The 17,410-nt window shown below is 40.5% G+C and overlaps 2 protein-coding genes across 4 annotated transcripts in view; one reads left to right on the plus strand and one right to left on the minus strand.

The window, feature by feature from the left end:
• Nucleotides 1-969: 969 nt before the first annotated feature.
• On the minus strand, nucleotides 970-5,825 carry blvrb (biliverdin reductase B). The gene is made up of 5 exons (XM_089012950.1): nucleotides 5,635-5,825; nucleotides 2,613-2,774; nucleotides 1,479-1,568; nucleotides 1,266-1,397; nucleotides 970-1,184 (listed from the first exon to the last, which is right to left on the minus strand). Exons 1-5 carry the CDS (start codon nucleotides 5,717-5,719, stop codon nucleotides 1,030-1,032), a joined length of 624 nt encoding a protein of 207 aa, XP_088869076.1. The 5' UTR covers nucleotides 5,720-5,825; the 3' UTR covers nucleotides 970-1,029.
• A 791-nt stretch (nucleotides 5,826-6,616) lies between these two features.
• Nucleotides 6,617-17,410, plus strand: part of sptbn4b (spectrin, beta, non-erythrocytic 4b) — a 48,204-nt gene continuing 37,410 nt past the window's right edge. For all 3 annotated transcript variants that reach the window (XM_089014390.1, XM_089014391.1, XM_089014392.1), the window contains exons 1-12: nucleotides 6,617-6,871; nucleotides 9,707-9,866; nucleotides 10,518-10,669; nucleotides 11,109-11,282; nucleotides 12,662-12,753; nucleotides 12,976-13,056; nucleotides 13,161-13,276; nucleotides 14,944-15,056; nucleotides 15,125-15,312; nucleotides 15,552-15,669; nucleotides 15,737-15,895; nucleotides 16,690-16,992. In XM_089014390.1, coding sequence (XP_088870516.1) covers nucleotides 9,722-9,866; nucleotides 10,518-10,669; nucleotides 11,109-11,282; nucleotides 12,662-12,753; nucleotides 12,976-13,056; nucleotides 13,161-13,276; nucleotides 14,944-15,056; nucleotides 15,125-15,312; nucleotides 15,552-15,669; nucleotides 15,737-15,895; nucleotides 16,690-16,992 — 1,641 coding nt within the window. In that variant the 5' untranslated portion in view covers nucleotides 6,617-6,871; nucleotides 9,707-9,721. The remainder of the gene's footprint in view (nucleotides 6,872-9,706; nucleotides 9,867-10,517; nucleotides 10,670-11,108; nucleotides 11,283-12,661; nucleotides 12,754-12,975; nucleotides 13,057-13,160; nucleotides 13,277-14,943; nucleotides 15,057-15,124; nucleotides 15,313-15,551; nucleotides 15,670-15,736; nucleotides 15,896-16,689; nucleotides 16,993-17,410) is intronic.

Raw genomic sequence — 17,410 nt, forward strand, 5'->3', positions numbered from 1 at the left:
GCGACAGAAAAACAGCACAATGTATGCAAAAAGTACTGTATTTGTGTAGGTTCGCTTTATTTAATTGGACTTATAAATTGTAATATTATTGTGAACTCAAAATATTCAAATGAAGTTCTTATATATACTGTATTGTTTTTCATCATTCAAAATGTGCGTCACACTCTTCACCATGTAAAACGCCGCACATATTCATCGAGACTTTCAACAGTAACTAGTCCCAATATGACGAAATCGAAGAAAAGAAATCTGAAATAAATATAACATTTAATTATGCCTGGGGAGATTCATTTGCAATTTCAACTACGACAAGAGGTGTAACTGCAACCAGCATGCCAAATTTGTAGTGAAAAACGGGTCTACAATGCAGTTCAGGTTATCAATTTAGTGCAGTGGTTCTTAATCTTGTTGGAGGCACCGAACCCCACCAGTGTCATGTGCTCATTCACTGAGCCCTTCTTCCAATGACTGTGCCTACGAACTGCAGTCTAGACTGAGGGGTGGACCTCTGTGGCGGAGGATCCACCGAACCCCTGAGACCGACTCACTGAACCCCTAGGGTTCGATCGAACCCAGGTTAAGGACTACTGATTTAGTGGGCCAGTACGAGAAGTAAAATGTAGGATTTTCAAAGATGACATGCAGCCTTTATTGAAAAATATCTGGATGAATAACAGACAGACATTTCTTTCAGAACTGATTCAGAAGGCTGACCTGAGGGGGGAAAAATTGGCTGCCCTGGAAATAGACGTTGGAATGAGAATATGCATATAAAAACAATTAGTACAATTTCAGAAACCTACTTGTGAATGGTGGAACAAGCTGATTTCAACAAAATAAAGTTTGATATACAGCTGACAGCACTTTTAAATTGTGAAAAAAGGAAGGTTGCTTTTGAATATTTTGAAGCAATAATTTCATTGTTTGAAAATATCTCACAGAGAACTTTTCAATTTGATTTATTAAAAAAAAAAAAAAAAAAAAAAAAACGAACAATTGTCATGATCATTGTTTGTGATGTGATTTGAACTATTTGTAGTCCCCCGACACGCCCACCGTCTTGCCATCCCATTCGTTGGTGGACAGACAATTGACCATGAAGTGTCCCAGATCGTGTTTGGAGATGGCTCGGCCCCTCAGCGCGTTCTCTGTCGCCACGTACTGTTCCGTCAGAGGAAGATCATCTGTGTTGTATCAGAAATGAAAATGAATCTTTTGTTTTTGTTGTTGTTGTTGAATTTTATTATTGGTTCTCCAACACTCACTGCCAATATGAGGCGGCATGACTGCCACATAGGCCAAGCCAGATGACTTGAGGAGATCGTACATCCTGTCGTGGTCCTCGGTGACGGGTATCATGCGCGGCGGCACTTTAGAGCGGTCCCAGAGCAGGAAGGCTGACCCACAAGAGGAAAAAAGAACACAGCTCATTTGGAAAGAGTCGGAAAAAGAACCCAGCGGGCGTTAAGGTGAGGTACCTGACATGCAGCCCACCACTTTGCGGATGCCACGAGCCTTCATGGCCTCCACAATGTTTTTGGTGCCTTCGGACATGACGGTGGTTGGGCCTGACAGAAGCACAACACGTACACATTTTTGGAGGAATGAGAGTCATATTGGTGTGTATGGGACACTTTTGAGTGTTGAGAATTTGCTTATGTTGACAGGTCTGTGTAAGCTCTCAGTCGTACAGGAGTGGTCCATCGATGAAAAGGTTTCTTAAGCCGTCATCTCTACTTCTTTGAAGGTGTCGGACGTTTCGCTTCTTATCCAAGATGCTTCTTCAGCGTACTAAAGTCTCACTGGTAGTTTCGGCACTATATATATATATCCCTACTGTCCAGACATGGTGGTGCCAGACTCTGCTATGATAGGTCCCTGCTCTCAGGTTGGGGGGGGGGGGGGTGAGCAGAGGACTACTCCCTGCAGCTCCACTGATTGCTCCTATTGTCCTGACTTTTAGATTGTAAAGTAATTATAAAAGAGGACAGAGCGCTAAAAACAGAAGTCTTTAAGAAGGCTATGCACACTGACCAATACTTACTTTTTGACTTCTGTTTTTAGTGCTCTGTCCTCTTTTATAATTGCTTTACAATCCAAAAAGGCTAGTTGGTTCTCTTACCAATACTTTTTGATTCTAACCACCCTCTACAACTCAAATTAGGAGTTATCAGAACCCTCCAGCATAGGGCTAAACTAATACCAACAAGTGTTGAAGGGAGAAAAAAGCAGTCAAAACATATCAGGAGAGCACTCAAAAGCTGTGGGTACCAAATGTCAGAAGGAAACAATAGGGAATGAAACCAAAAATTCTGAAGATACAAAAAGGTGAGGAGCAGCAGTACCTTCATGTGTCTGGACAGTAGGGATCTATATAGTTTTTAACTACCAGTATGACTAGTTCGCTGAAGAAGCATCTTGGATAAGAAGCGAAACGTCCAATACCTTCAAAGAAGTACAGATGACGGCTGAAGAAACCTTTTCATCGATTTATGTTGACTGAGTCATTTTTTGGATGTGTGGGCAAAGTGTTTTTGTTCATGTCTGTGTGAATTTTTGCAGTCGACCAGTGTGTATTGACTGTCTTTTGTATTTCTATATTTTGTACTCACTGAGGTCGTTCCTAGTTCCCAGGATGATGATGACAGCATCCTGGCCCTCCATGGCCTTTTTCACATCATCCTTGTTCAGCACGTCACCCACTACCACCCTGGAAGCTTTGTGGTCCGCTGGCAGCCTGGCAGGGTCTCGCACGAGCACCGTTACATTGTAGTCTGCGGAATAGGGGTGCAGGTGAGCCAAGGAGCGTTACATGTGACCGTGCCCTTGTGCAATTGGCTGCCCTGTCATAAAAAGGCCAGTGTTTGGCATAACTCAGGAAAGTAGAACGTCCAATGCCAAAAAAACCTTAAAGGGCAACCGACGTCACTTTTTGTTTTTTTAACTGACATCAGAGAAACATTTTATAGCATCTAAAATACCCAAAACACGCAGTATGATATTTTTAGTCAAATGCAAAACACCAATAAAAATGACGTAAAGTGTCCAAAATCTGCAAAAAATTGAGCTGCGAATTGGGCATTTTCAGAAAGTTCCGCCCCCAGTTCGTGACGTCACGCCAAGACGTCTTGCATTGCTGGAGAATCATAATGGCTTCAGATTCGGAAAATATGCTTTCTTGTTACACATCCAGTTATGAATATGATTAAAATAGTTCTGAAGAGGAAAGCATACATGTTTGCAATTGATTAAATAATTTCTTTCGTGCCATTTTGAGGCAACATTGGGGGAAATATCTCACCCAAAAAAGAGGCACAAAATGGCGACCTCCTGTGGCCACCTCCGTTTCCACACGCTGATAAATTCCTTATATGGAGCTTGGACGCCCTCTTCTGGCGGCTTTTGGGTGCAACATGAGGTTGTCAGACCAAACAAGTACAGCAAAATACATTGACGTGATGGAAGGACTGCTACAATGTGTCTTTTTTTTTCGTTCAGGGGCGTTCCTTTAGTTACGTCACGTACGGACTCGTCACCAACTCAAATACAAGATTTCCTAAATATTCAGCGCGAGTCTTAAAACGTAAAATATAGCTATATGCGGTGGAATCTTATTAAAATACGCTCAGTAGAAGTCATTTGAAGCCATTTTACACATTATGGACACAATACGTCTGTGTAAGCTCTCAGTCGTACAGGAGTGGTCCATCGATGAGAAGGTTTCTTCAGCCGTCATCTGTACAAAAGTGAAGGTTTCGGACGTTTCGCCTCCTATCCAAGAGGCTTCGTCAGCGAACTAAAGTCTGACTGGTCGTATCGGCCCCATTTATATATCCCTAAGGTCTGGACATTAGGGATATATAAATGGGGCCTAAGGTCTGGACATTAGGGATATATAAATGGGGCCGATACGACCAGTCAGACTTTAGTTCGCTGACGAAGCCTCTTGGATAGGAGGCGAAACGTCCGAAACCTTCACTTTTGTACAGATGACGGCTGAAGAAACCTTCTCATCGATTATGGACACAACTTGTCCGGAGACGTCGGTTGTCCTTTAACTGAGGAATAAACCTTCATTTGAAGTAGGTACCAATGTCATTAGAGGAGAAAAATAAGACTGGGGGAAAAATGTGAACAAAATTAAATGAAAATGTTATATGATACTATTTCTATGCACGCACGGAGAAAAAAAAACTGATATTTAGCATCGAAACTGAATAATAACGAGACTTTACTGTAATTATAATGAAAGTGAAATAAATCTAACCACCAGTCAATATCATAAATGAGCTTTCATTGTTCATTTTAAATGTATGTACAGTAAAGTGTCGTTATATCGATATTCTCGGGAGTCGGAAAAAATATCGATATAACCGATCCTGCGGCATGTAAATTGTCTCCTTACGTTCATAGAAATAGTTTCGTAATAAGCAGTACTATCGATATAACCGATATCGATATAATAAGACTTTACTGTATTTCAGTCTTGCTGCGTGAAATGTAGTTTTCTTTATTTCACAATATTGAGTCACCTTTTATTGCTCTCGATGAATACCTAATTTACTGTAAAATCGAAACGTTCTCAAAGAATATGGACAAAAACGAACAAACTTCCTCTAAAGATGAATTAAAACTCATTTAAAAAAAAGGGAAATACATAAGGGGCTGTCTGCTTGGACAAGACTAAAACGTTGAGGGACTAAATATTTCTCTTGGGAAAACAATCCAGTCTCGATGATATCGCAATCAGCAGATGTAACTGACAATGTCTCCTTGGCCATCACACACGCACACTTGCACGCACCCCCAAATTTGACCTCACAGCCAGAGTGACATCGCCCCTCCTGCACAAACCAGATAACAAGCATCCATCATCACTGTGCCAATGTAACATGACTCAACAGTTTTAGGACCAGGTCCATCATTGCTTAGTCACATTAGTTAACCAGTGAAGCACCATTATTGCTATTAATTTAACCGAAAGCCTTTTAGTCTACATGGCAAAATAAATGAAACACTTTTTTTTTGTCCAAGAGAAACTAATGCAAATAATTATCTTTTTTCAATTAAAAGAATATACTATTTGAAAAAAAATCCATTTGTTAAAAATTCCAATTTAATGCAAATTCACTCTCTGAAATTAAGACTTCTAAATTTCTCAACCAATTTCCACCATTCACCGTCAAAATATTCTTATTAAGTACATTTTGACAACTATTTGTCAAACAAACAAGATCTTACTTTTTTTGCAAATTCAAAATTTAGATGAGAAATTGATGGAAAACGTTTAATATGTATTTCATGCAACATTTTGTATATTGTAATTCATTCCACATCTCTTCAGCATTCACATACAAATTTCTAATTTAGATGAGGGTGATGTTATTATTATTATTATTATTATTATTTTGAGCGGTACATAAAATCGCTTGCCGACTGTACTAATCGTACAACTAGTATTTTCTACAAACAAATGAATGACATTCCTATGTGAATTACTTTATACGGCATATTAAAATCACGATGTGACCCATTTTTAACCGAGAATCTCTTTTTCGCATAGTTGTGATTTTAAACGTGAGTCAGCGTTTTTTTACGAGAGGTCAAAGTGTGATGTCATCCGTCGAATCTCACCTGCAGCCGCGGCGAGAGGCAGTGTAGCCAAGCCGGTCATTCCCGTTGCACCAAAAATAAGCACGTTCTTAACTGAGTCCGACATTGTTGACTGTGAGATGGTCACCGAGTGTCAGAAGGCAAATAAAAACAAAATTTAAAATAAACAGTCATAAATCGGTCAGGCGATGTTCAGCTTCCGCCTTCCATTGAGCTCCTCCCCTTAAATTCATTTAAAGGTGCAGTATCCCTTCCGTGACGTGTGGGAGGCGCACACATTTATGTTTTTAAGCGTACGTTAAATTTCAGAAATCATAAATCGGTAGATTTTCGTACTTGCGACTTCGTGGTGTTGTTAAAATAATGTGAGTGTTTAAAAAGTATAACTTAGAAGCAAGTAAAACACAAAAATGCTTTTATTGTTTCTGCATACATTCATTGAGTATAAAAATGTATTTTGTTTTTTACATTTTCTTTTCTTTCACCTTACAAATGAACTGTCTGTATTGTGTCAATAGTTGCTTTATAAAGTGAGTATTGTGGTCAAAACCGGGAGTCTGCCGAACAAACCGTGAGACTTAACGTGCATGTTTTAGAGAAAAAAATATGTACTCATCAAAAAATATTCATGTGATTCGGATTCCAAAATTCGACGCCTGCGTGATACGGATTTTACCGTACTTTGTAATTTATAGCTGTTCCAGATTTTTTTTCATAAACCCAACATTTCATTCATCAATATTTCCAAATATATTAAAATTACCCATACATGTATTTTATGACTCACTGTTGTATATGATTAATGTTGTATCTATTGCTTTGAGTCGTCCTGATCAAAATACAGTTGTTAGATGGCGCCCTCTAGTGTGTATTTTATAATCTGCCTGTCTGTCTCTCCCTCTTTCTCTCCATCTCGCTTTCTCTCTCTCCTCCCACCCTCTCTTACCCCCCCCCCCCCCCCCCCCCCCCACGTCTGTCTTGGCCCCTCCTGTCAAAGCTGCTGGTGCTATTTTCCGCATCCCAACGTTGAGAAAGCCGAGGAGGAGGAGGTTTTGTCAGGTGGTAACGCTGGTGGGGGGAGAGGAGCGGGTCCTTCTTATGGATGTCATCATCCTCCTCCTCAGCAGCCGCAGCCAGGCCAGCACTCCCGGCCCGGCACTTGATCGGCGGAATCCTTGGCTCGGCTTGCACTTGCCGGTCGTAAGCAAGCCGGGAACGGGCACTCAATCGCCGGGAGGTCCGTCCTTGGCGTTCACGAGTAAGTTAAAATCCAATGAAGTAGAAGGAGAGAGATGGGGCTAAACTGAGGGGACCGGTTGGTAGGAGAGTCGGTATCCGGACATGCGTCAGGCTGCAGGGGTACCGTACTGCGGAGATTCGTCCGTGCACGGTGCACATGTGATGGATGGGGCACGCTTGACGACTGTTGACGGTGCACGTCAGAGGGCGCATGAAAGTGAGAGCATCCTTGGTCACATACTGTAGTAGCAGCAGGCCGGGTATCGCTGCAACAGCACACACTAGCTGCACTGCTCCTTCTCACTTTCTACTTTTAATAAGAATAGAATCTGGTTTGAGTTTCATGGAGATTTCACATTCTACTCAAGCTTGAGGGGAGCTTAAGTCACTCAGTCCTAAAACAGGCATGTTAGCCTGACTGAAGATTCTAAATTGTCCATGAATGAGTATTAATTGTTTTTTCTTGACCTGCGATTGGCGACAATTTCATTCTATAGCTCGCTTCTCTTCTGAAAAAAAAGTCAGTTTAGATTGGTTGAAGATTAAAACTTGCTCAGAAGTGTAAATGCTGGTGTTTTGTTCACCAGTGTGTGCCCTCTATTTGGCTCTGCTATTGTCCAGTGTACCCCACTTCTCACCCAAAGTCATCTGACATACTCTGAAATTATTGTTTAAGCAATGACATTACAAACAGTGGTGTGGTGCAAAGTTTGTTAGCACGGCCGCCTCGCGGTGCAAAGGTCAACTGTTCGAATCCAGGCTGCAGTGTGGAGTTTTCATCACCTCCTATTGCATGTGTGGGTTTTCTTCGGGTACTCCAGTTTCCTTCACTATCCCTGCCCCCCCCCCCCCCCCCCAAAAAAAAAAAAAAAAAAAAAAAAAAAAAAACAAACCATGGTTGGTTAATTGATCGTTCTACCTTGCAACCGGAGAGATTTCTGTAAAGTGTTTGTCTTTGTGTGTCATGTGATTTGCTGGCAACCAGTTCAAGGTATCCTTTGCGTACTGCCTGAAGTCAGCGTGGATAGTCTCCCGCACATCTGTCATTGGCATAAAATGGTTCTAACGATGGATAGCTCGATGATTGGATGACATAACAAGGGAGTACAGTGCTGTATTGGGCAAAGGGAAAATAAACACAGGAAGGTCTGAGCATAAAATAACATTTTTTTATGAGTCAATCTTGTACATTAGAGTAGCAAAATAGCATTAGGACTAGGTTCTAATCCTTTGTCGTTTTCGTGTTTATTATGTTTGTTAGTCATTATAAGTGCCTTGCACGCTGGGTCCGAGAGGACAGTAATTTCATCTCTGCTGTATTCCATGCATATTAGCATGTTTGACAATAAAGCTGACTTTGACTTTAGCTTGTGCAAATGCACTTCTTAACAAACAGGACGATGTGGCACACTTGAACAGTTACTAAGAATCTTTTAGAAAAATAAATTAACAGGTCATTTGTTTATGAGTACTTTGAGTTACCATGGATCAATTGTAATCGAGCTTGTCTGTGTCACTGGTTGAAGCTAATGGCTAGCGGCTACATGTAAATGTACGGTACTGTATTTGTTGTCATTTGAAGTGCTGGGACGTGAGCAGGCTCCCCGAAGCTAGCTGTTGTTCAGGTGTTTGCATCAATTATTGATTGATTTAATTTTGACACTTTGACCAGAGAGTGACAGCTTTGATGAGGACTCAGATCAAAAAGGGGAAATATGCCTGCAAGGAACCATATGACTTGATTAACACTCGGCATCTGACTCACTCTTTGTTACATGAATACTTTTTGTGTGTTGGAAGGCGGTTCTGCGTCTCGTTGGCCCATTTTATTTTTATCTGTACAGCATTGGTCTCCAAGTGTGTTGCTCATGACACACTGGATAAAATAAAATGAATGCTAGGAGATTGCAGAGGGAAAGGAATGTTACTTTACTTGAGCTGTGTCATATGCAACGTGCCTTGCTCAAGGCCAAAGTTAATATACCAAAGAAGCAAGCTAGCATCTCTTCAACTATTAGTTTCCATTTTTACATTTGTCCCCAGTGGGATTTGAAAATAAACTTTCCAGCACAAAACCGAATTCCTGTCAGATAGATGTTTATTTTTTATCTATTTATTTCTACATTTTTTAATTTTTCAGCATTTTTTTTTGCTTGTGATTTTATTTTAATTTGGCTTATGTTGTCGGTTTAGTCAAGTTTAGTATTTCTCGTTATTTATGTGAATTAGAATTTAGTCCACCATTTTTTTAAGGAACCCATTTGAGTACCATATTTTCCGGTGTATAAGGCACACCCAAAAGCCTCCATTTTCTTCAAATGATGACTCTGCGCTTTGTACGCAGGTGCGCCTTATACATGAAGTAATATTGAGCCACAACATGTCTCCCAACCACGGTCAGATGCGACTGACTCCATTTCCCCTGTACATGAAGTAGTACGTAACTCCAGCCTCGACTGTAGTACTTTATATTGTAGTGTGCCTTATATTTGGAAAACTTTGTTCTATTTATACATTACATGTAAAAAAAAATTTTTTCATTCATTGAAGATGCACCTTGGAGTCCGGTGTGCTTTATATATGGAAAAGGTTTAAAAATACACCATTCATTGAGTGCGCGTCTTATACTGTGGTGCGCCTTATACACAGTCTACATACGGTAGATTTCCAATTTTAATTTTGAATTACATTTTTTTCCTTCCCGATTTATTTTTACTGTTATTCACACTTTGGCTTTGATGGAGGTATTTGTTCTGTTAGAAACACATCCAATAGTGAGCATTTTATGCAACAAGTGCAGTTGCAGTAAATAATCTGGATATACTGTATGTGTGTATTTATATGTGCGTGGTAGAGTGTTGGTGGCGCCATGGCAAATGCTTCGCCGGACCTGGACAACGCCGATGCCCAGCGCCAGCTGAACAACAACAACCGACCTGTCAGTTCGGCATTTTGGGAAACGGAGTGCACGAGCGCCAAGTTGTTTGAGTGCTCTCGCATCAAAGCCCTGGCAGGTAATGGGAATTAACAAAACTATTTAAAAAAGTAACACAATTTAAAAAAGTTTTCTGGAATGTAATCCTTTAAATTGATTAATTGCCCAGCCCAATGGAACATTATACACTTGCTCATACTGTCACTGTCATACTGTCATACATGCTCATTTGTCTAAAATAGTTTTATATTTATATATTTGCTATATTATTATTTCTTAGTATTCTTAATTATTATAATTGTATTATATTTACTTAATATGTATTTTTATATATATATATATATATATATATATATATATAGTAAAGTCTCGTTATATCGATATATCGGTTATATCGATGCCATTTCTATGCACGCACGGACAAAATTACATGAAAACATGGTCGGATATATCGATAGTCCCGGTTATATCGATATTTTTCGGACTCCCTTGAATATCGATATAACGAGACTTTACTGTATATATATATATATATATATATATATATATATAATTTATTTTTATTGTATTAGATTTGTTATTATATTATTACTATATATACATGTATTTATTTATGTCATTTTATATATTTTTATTTGAGATATTTTTTAATATTTACAAGTATTTGTATATAATATTTATTTGTCTCTACTCCTTCATGTCCTAATACTTTTCGTCTAAATACCCACAGAGGAGCGAGATGCCGTCCAGAAGAAGACGTTCACCAAATGGGTTAACTCCCACCTGGCCCGAGTGTCCTGCCGCATCTCAGACCTTTACAATGACCTGCGCGACGGCTACATGCTTACGCGATTACTTGAGGTCCTCAGCGGAGAGCTGCTGGTGAGAGCCCAGGATCTGAGTACCTTATATTGGTGCACAACAATTGGATTGATAACTAGTTTTGAAATACATAGCCAGTAAAATAACTGTTTGCCCAAATGAGGAGGGGTGTGTTTTTAAAAATACATGCAATATTGATTATATCAGAAGACAATGAACAAATATTTTTTAAAAATCCAACAATAAGACCGTACCCTGGGGTTCTCCATGTCTACAAAAATAAATGAGATCAGTTTCAATTGGTTTCACTTGCCCAACAAAACGGCATACAATATCACGAATAGAACATGTTTGTGAGAAGAGCAGTTTGGGAAGTGTCGGTCATGGACTTCAATCATATAGGGTGCATTTTAGAAGTGTTTGAAAGACTCCTTTCATCAGAAAATACGAGTTATGGGCTGTAAACAACAGCAATCCATTTGTCTTCTCGCCCCTACAGCCAAGGCCAACACGCGGCCGCATGCGAATCCACTCTTTGGAGAACGTGGACAAAGCCCTTCAGTTTCTTAAGGAGCAAAGGGTCCACCTAGAGAATGTGGGCTCACATGACATTGTGGACGGCAACCATCGCCTCACACTGGGCCTCATCTGGACCATCATCCTCCGCTTCCAGGTATACCAAGCAAAAACACAACATGCTGCAGGTCCGACATGCTTGACCAATTAGCATGTGTTTCAAATTAAGGCAAAAAAACTTTGATTTTTATGTCGAGCTTTGATCTATGACCACTGCTGCTTTGGAGACTTGAGTGATTACCTCCCCCCAGAAAAACACAGATACAAAGATACACAACCCCCACAGCCACAATGCAGTAAGGGTGACCGGTCATGTGGTGCCCCCAGGCTGAGCTGCATTGAGGGGCTCACCCCCACCCCCCAAATAATGAATTAAATGAGCCAGCCAATCACCTGCTTGGTCTTTTATTAAGGTCAATCATAGCCGCAGGGGTCATTCCAGGCCTCACACAATGGAAAGAGTCATATAATGCACGCGCCCATGGCCCAGGGTGGTCCCGTGCTTCTCTGTTTAATACCAATGGGACATAACAGTAAACTATTTCTATGGCATCATCCAGGCCTTCTGCAGTCTCAGGGGATTCCCTATTTTCATGTGAGCTTAACACAGTGCACATTGATAAGCCACTGTGTGTCTACGGTATATTTTCAAATTATTATCATGCACATTAATCTATATCCTGTATGTGGAAGCATTTTGGAAAATGTGTGTTTATTGAAAAATTGTGACCGAATCAATTATAAACGGGTGGAATTTGAAGTAAAGGAGAAAGACACATTATGCAATAAAATAAGATGAGTCAATATCTAGAGAAAACCCATAGCATAAATATTAAATCAAACATAACATAAATAAAATGATATTTACAATCAAACCATATTTTAACTCATTCACTGCCAGACGTGCAAAAATGTGTCCACTCCGGTGCCAGGGTTTTTGTCATTGTCACTTGAATTCCAGGACCCACAAAATATTGAGTTTTAGGTCTACATCAACATTCAATACAGCATTAGAAACCTTACTCTCTTCTTTCATCAGAAAAAAAAGAGTTAATTCCTAAATTATATGGGTCGGAGTTATATGATCTTGAAATGAGGGCAGCTGTCCAAAATGCAATGCAATACATACATATTGGTTTATTTCGCGTTTTAACGACAGCTAAAGCTGGAACAAAGTGCTAATGTGGAAAAAGGGAAATGCTGCCCCCTTGTGGAAAAGAAAAAAAAAACATTACCAGAGGCCATGGCCAGCGCTTTATCGCCACCCAAGCATGAAAAAACAAAACCTGAACAAATTTGGGAATGGCGCTCTACGTCATATTTTCAATTCCGGAATAAGTTCGTGAATGGCTGTGAATGAGTTAAATTCAGTATACGCTACACACTTTACAAAATTATGTTTCCTATAGGTAGGGTTGTCAATCATTATTGTTCAATGTGTATTGTATTGTATTGTATTGTATTCCGTTTGTACAGATCCAAGTCATCAAGATTGCCACAGCTGACAACAGGGAGACACGCTCGGCCAAAGATGCTCTCTTGCTGTGGTGCCAGATGAAAACTGCCGGGTGAGGGAGTCCACATTAAAAGAAACACCATTCATATGCACAAAACACGGTCGCACGCGCACACACACACACACACACGCACACACACACACACACACACACACACACACACACACACACACACACACACACACACACACACACACACACACACACACACACACACACACACACACACACACACACACACACATTTCATTTATTTTATTTATTTATTGTTAGGTATCCTGAGGTGAACATCCAGAACTTCACCAGCTGCTGGAGGGATGGCTTGGCTTTCAATGCGCTCATACACAGGCACAGGTTGAAATAACTCCCCATCTTGGATTGAGTGGGATATTTTACATGCCACTCAGGTGTTTTATAAGTGAGGTGTGTCTGAAGAGTGACCTGCTTTCTTACTGCAGACCGGATCTGATTGCCTTTCACAAGTTGACCAGGTCCAACGCTACTCACAACTTGCAGCAGGCCTTCAATGTCGCAGAGCAGAACCTGGGCCTCACCAAACTGCTGGACCCTGAGGGTGAACTGGATCTTGTCATTCATTCACTTAAAGGACAACCGACGTCTCCGGACAAGTTGTGTCCATAATTTGTAAAATGGCTTCAAATGACTTCTACTGAGCGTATTTTACAAAGATTCCACCGCATATAGCTATATTTTAAGTTCGAGACTCTCGCTGAATATTCCGGATGTTTTGTTTTTGAGTTGGTGACGAGTCCGTACGTGACGTCACTGAAGGAATGCCCCTGACGGGAAAAAAAAGGACATTGTAGCAGTCCTTCCATCACGTCAATGCATTTTGCTGTGCTTGTTTGGTCTGAAAACGTCATGTTGCACCAAAAGGAGCCAAAAGAGGGCGACCAAGCTCCATATAAGGAATTCATCAGCCTGTGGAAACGGGCTGATTAATTCCTCACGGGAGCTCGGTCGCCATTTTCTGCCTCTTTTTTTGGTGATACATTTCCCCCCAATGTTGCCTCAAAATGGCACGGAATAAATTCTTTAATCGATTGCAAACATGTATGCTTCCCTCTTTAGAACTATTTGAATCATATTTATAACTGGATGTGTAACAAGAAAGCATATTCTCCAAATCTGAAGCCATTGTTTTGATTCTCGAGCAAATCAAGACGTCTTGGCGTGATGTCACGAACTGGGGGCGGGACTTTCTGAAAATGCCCAATTCGTAGCTCAATTTTTGGCAGATTTTGGACACTTTAAGTCATTTTTATTGGTGTTTTGCATTTGACTAAAAATATCATACTGCGTGTTTTGGGTATTTTAGATGCTATAAAACGTTTTTCTGATGTCAGTTAGGAAACAAAAAAGTGATGTCGGTTGTCCTTTAACTCATTCATTGATATTCCCGAATTTATTCGGGAATTGAAAAGCATGACGTGGAGTGCCATTCCCAAATTTGTTCGGGTTTTGGTTTTTCTTGCGAGGAGTGCTGATAAAATGCTTATGGCAATGTTTTCCCTTCCATGAGAGGGCAGCATTTGCCTTTTGTCCATGTTAGCACTTTGTTACAGTTTAAGCTGATGTTAAATCGGTATATAAATCAATATTTATGTATTGTATTGTATTTTGGACAGCCGCCCCCATTTCAAGGTCAGACGACTCCAGAACCATATAACTTGGGAATTAACTCTTTTTTTCGAATGATAGAGTGTCTAAGGTTTCTTACCCTTAATTGAATGTTTATGTCGGGGGTGTCAGAGTCGTTTTTTGCCGCGGGCCACATTGTAGATATGGTTTCCTCCCGAGGGCCGTTATGAATTTGGGGAAGTCCTTAGAATGTTTAAATCCCCTCCACATATTACATACAGAGCGCTAAATAAAATAATAACTAGTTTTCAAATCTGAAGTCAAGAAAAATGACTTATTATGGTTTACATCCAAAAATATGACATTTTGGTTAGGATTTTAGCAAGTATAATGGACAAGTTCACAAGTTTGATTTGCTTTCGCGGGCCGAAAAAAAATATGTGGCGGGCTGGATTTGGCCCCCGGGCCTTGACTTTGACACCTGTGGTTTATGTAGTCCTAAATCTCAATATTCTGTGGGTCCTGCAATTTGAGTCAAAATGACAAAAACCCTGGCACTGCACACATTTTTTCACATCATCTGGCAGTGATTGAGTTTTAAAAAAGTTCTATAAATAATTCACATTGCTTCATGTGTAGATGTAAACACAGAGAACCCAGATGAAAAGTCTATCATCACCTATGTGGTCTCCTACTACCACTACTTCTCCAAGATGAAAGCTCTCATCGTGGAGGGCAAGAGAGTTGGGAAGGTAACAAGAGTTTTATTCACTCCGTTATCCGGACGTGTTTTGATTCAACCGGTTATAATACGCGTCAGGTCCTGGATAACTGCATCGAGGCCGAGAAGCTGGTGGGCCGGTACGAGGCACTGGCGTCAGACCTGCTGGATTGGATTGAGAAGACCATTGCTGTCATTAGCAACCAGAAGTTTGCCAATTCACTGACAGGTGTTCAACAGCAGCTGCAGGCCTTCACCACTTACTGCACCGTCGAGAAGCCAATCAAGTGAGTGGAATGATTTTCATTTCCACAGTTCACTCCTTTAAATGAGGCACATCATTTTAAAATGAGTCTTTAACAGCTTTGTGTGGAGTTTGCATGTTCGTCCCGTGTCTGATGTGAATCTACATTGACTAACTCTGTAATTACAGTTTATGATTTGAAGACAGTAAATAGCCGATGTGGTTGTCCAATAACCTCCCCCATAACGTCAGAAATGTCAAGATGACTTTTCCAAACTGCAGGTTCCAGGAAAAGGGAAACCTCGAGGTACTTCTCTTCACCATTCAAAGCAAACTCAGAGCTAACAACCAGAAAGCCTACATGCCTCATGAAGGAAAGCTCATCTCCGACATCAACAAGGTAGTCGTACCAGATATGATCCTTTTTAAAAGTTTTTATCAGTTAGCCTTATGTAGCATCTTTCCAGGCATGGGAACGGCTTGAGAAGGCGGAGCACGAGAGGGGTGTGGCCCTGCGGAAGGAGCTGATTCGCCAGGAAAAGTTGGAGCTGCTGGCTCAGCGCTTTGACCATAAGACCACCATGAGACAAGCGTGGCTCAATGAAAACCAGAGACTCGTGTCGCAGGTACTGTGAAGAACAACACCCAAACACCCGGTGTTTGTAAATAAAAAAATTCTCAAGCCACACAGACCAATAACAAGGACGAAAGAGCCGCTTGCGGCTCCTGAGCCACGGGTTGCCTGCCTCTTGTCTGGAATAAAAAAAAAGATTAATCCCTGTATGATTTTTTTCCATTAAAAAGTTATCCCCAACTGTAATCATCCTTGAATAGCCGTAGCAGCTGAAAATCTTTGTTGGGACATTTCCATTTGTCGTGTAAGAAAGCTCACTCATAAAAATGTCAAAGTAGCAGTTACATTCATCAGTGGATGACTTTCAGTTCAACAGTCATTTCTATTGGTAACCATCCGTGAATGGCCGAAACACATTTACTGATATCCTAGCAGGCTCCAATGTAGAAGTCAGATTCAGTCCTGCATGATTTTTTGCTAATTATTTATCTATCTATGTATTGTATCTATTTAGCTATCGAGCTAGCTATCTACAAGCTATCTAGCCATCTACTAGCTCTCAAGCTATCTACTAGCTATTTAGCAATCTAGCTAGCTCTCTCTAGCTATTGTTTATCAACCGTATCGATTTCTGAATATCAGAGACAGACTAAATGACAATATACAAGAAAATAGGTGGCATCACTGGAAAGCTGGCTTTACCTTTAATAGTCCTTTCCGACTCGAACAATCTAAAAGAAACTCAGTCTTCAGCTTGGAAACATGCCTATGTCCTGCAAGGACATATTGGGGTTGAAGTTCAACAGGTCCAAAATGATCCATTAAGATCTTCTCCGCCCCATGTAGGACAACTTTGGCTACGATCTCCCTGCTGTTGAGGCGGCCATGAAGAAGCACGAGGCCATCGAGGCGGATATCGCCTCATATGAGGAGCGAATTAGCGTGGTGGTGGAACTGGCTACCGGGGTGGAAGTGGAGAACTACTACGATATCCGCCGAATCTTGGCCCGCAAGGAGAACATCCTGGGACAGTGGAGTCTGCTGAAGGAGCTGCTGGTAGGCAGGCGAATGCGGCTGGAGAAAAACCTGGCCTTGCAGAAGACCTTCCAGGACATGGTCTACATGATCGACTGGATGGAGGACACACAGGTAGCTCAGGTTTTAGAATAGTACTGGCCAAACTTTTGTACATCGGGGCCATGTTAAACTTTTAAAATGGACATAATGGTCCATCGGTCATTTGTAGAGGAGGTTACAAAAAATAAGTAAATATGATTAACATAAAAATGAATCACTTTTCTTCACTTAATAACAAATCCTGACTTTTACAGTTTGACCTATAAAAGCTCACGCAATATGGATTTTACCATGCATTGTGAATTGTACCTATAATATTTTATGAAGGAAGTTCATCAGTTGCTGAATCCCACCCTTCATTCATAAATATTCCCAAATCTGACTAGATTACATATATTATTTTTATTTTACAATGTACGTATTATGATGATGAAAACATCAACTGTATTTTACTAAGTGTTCTATTTTTGCCAATAAATTATTTAAACAA

This window comes from Hippocampus bargibanti, linkage group LG14, assembly GCF_051943395.1.
Source record: "Hippocampus bargibanti isolate YZ-2025 linkage group LG14, ASM5194339v1, whole genome shotgun sequence".
NCBI lineage: Eukaryota > Metazoa > Chordata > Actinopteri > Syngnathiformes > Syngnathidae > Hippocampus > Hippocampus bargibanti.

What these genes read in the sequence shown, in the direction of transcription:
- blvrb (XM_089012950.1), bottom strand. Translation starts at nt 5,719, where the DNA reads ATGTCGGACTCAGTTAAGAACGTGCTTATTTTTGGTGCAACGGGAATG. An exon ending in GGGAACTAGGAACGACCTCA is followed by an intron (nt 1,569 to 2,612) that starts GTGAGTACAAAA and finishes TGCTTCTGTCAG; the next exon opens with GCCCAACCACCGTCATGTCC. An exon ending in AGTGGTGGGCTGCATGTCAG is followed by an intron (nt 1,398 to 1,478) that starts GTACCTCACCTT and finishes CTTGTGGGTCAG; the next exon opens with CCTTCCTGCTCTGGGACCGC.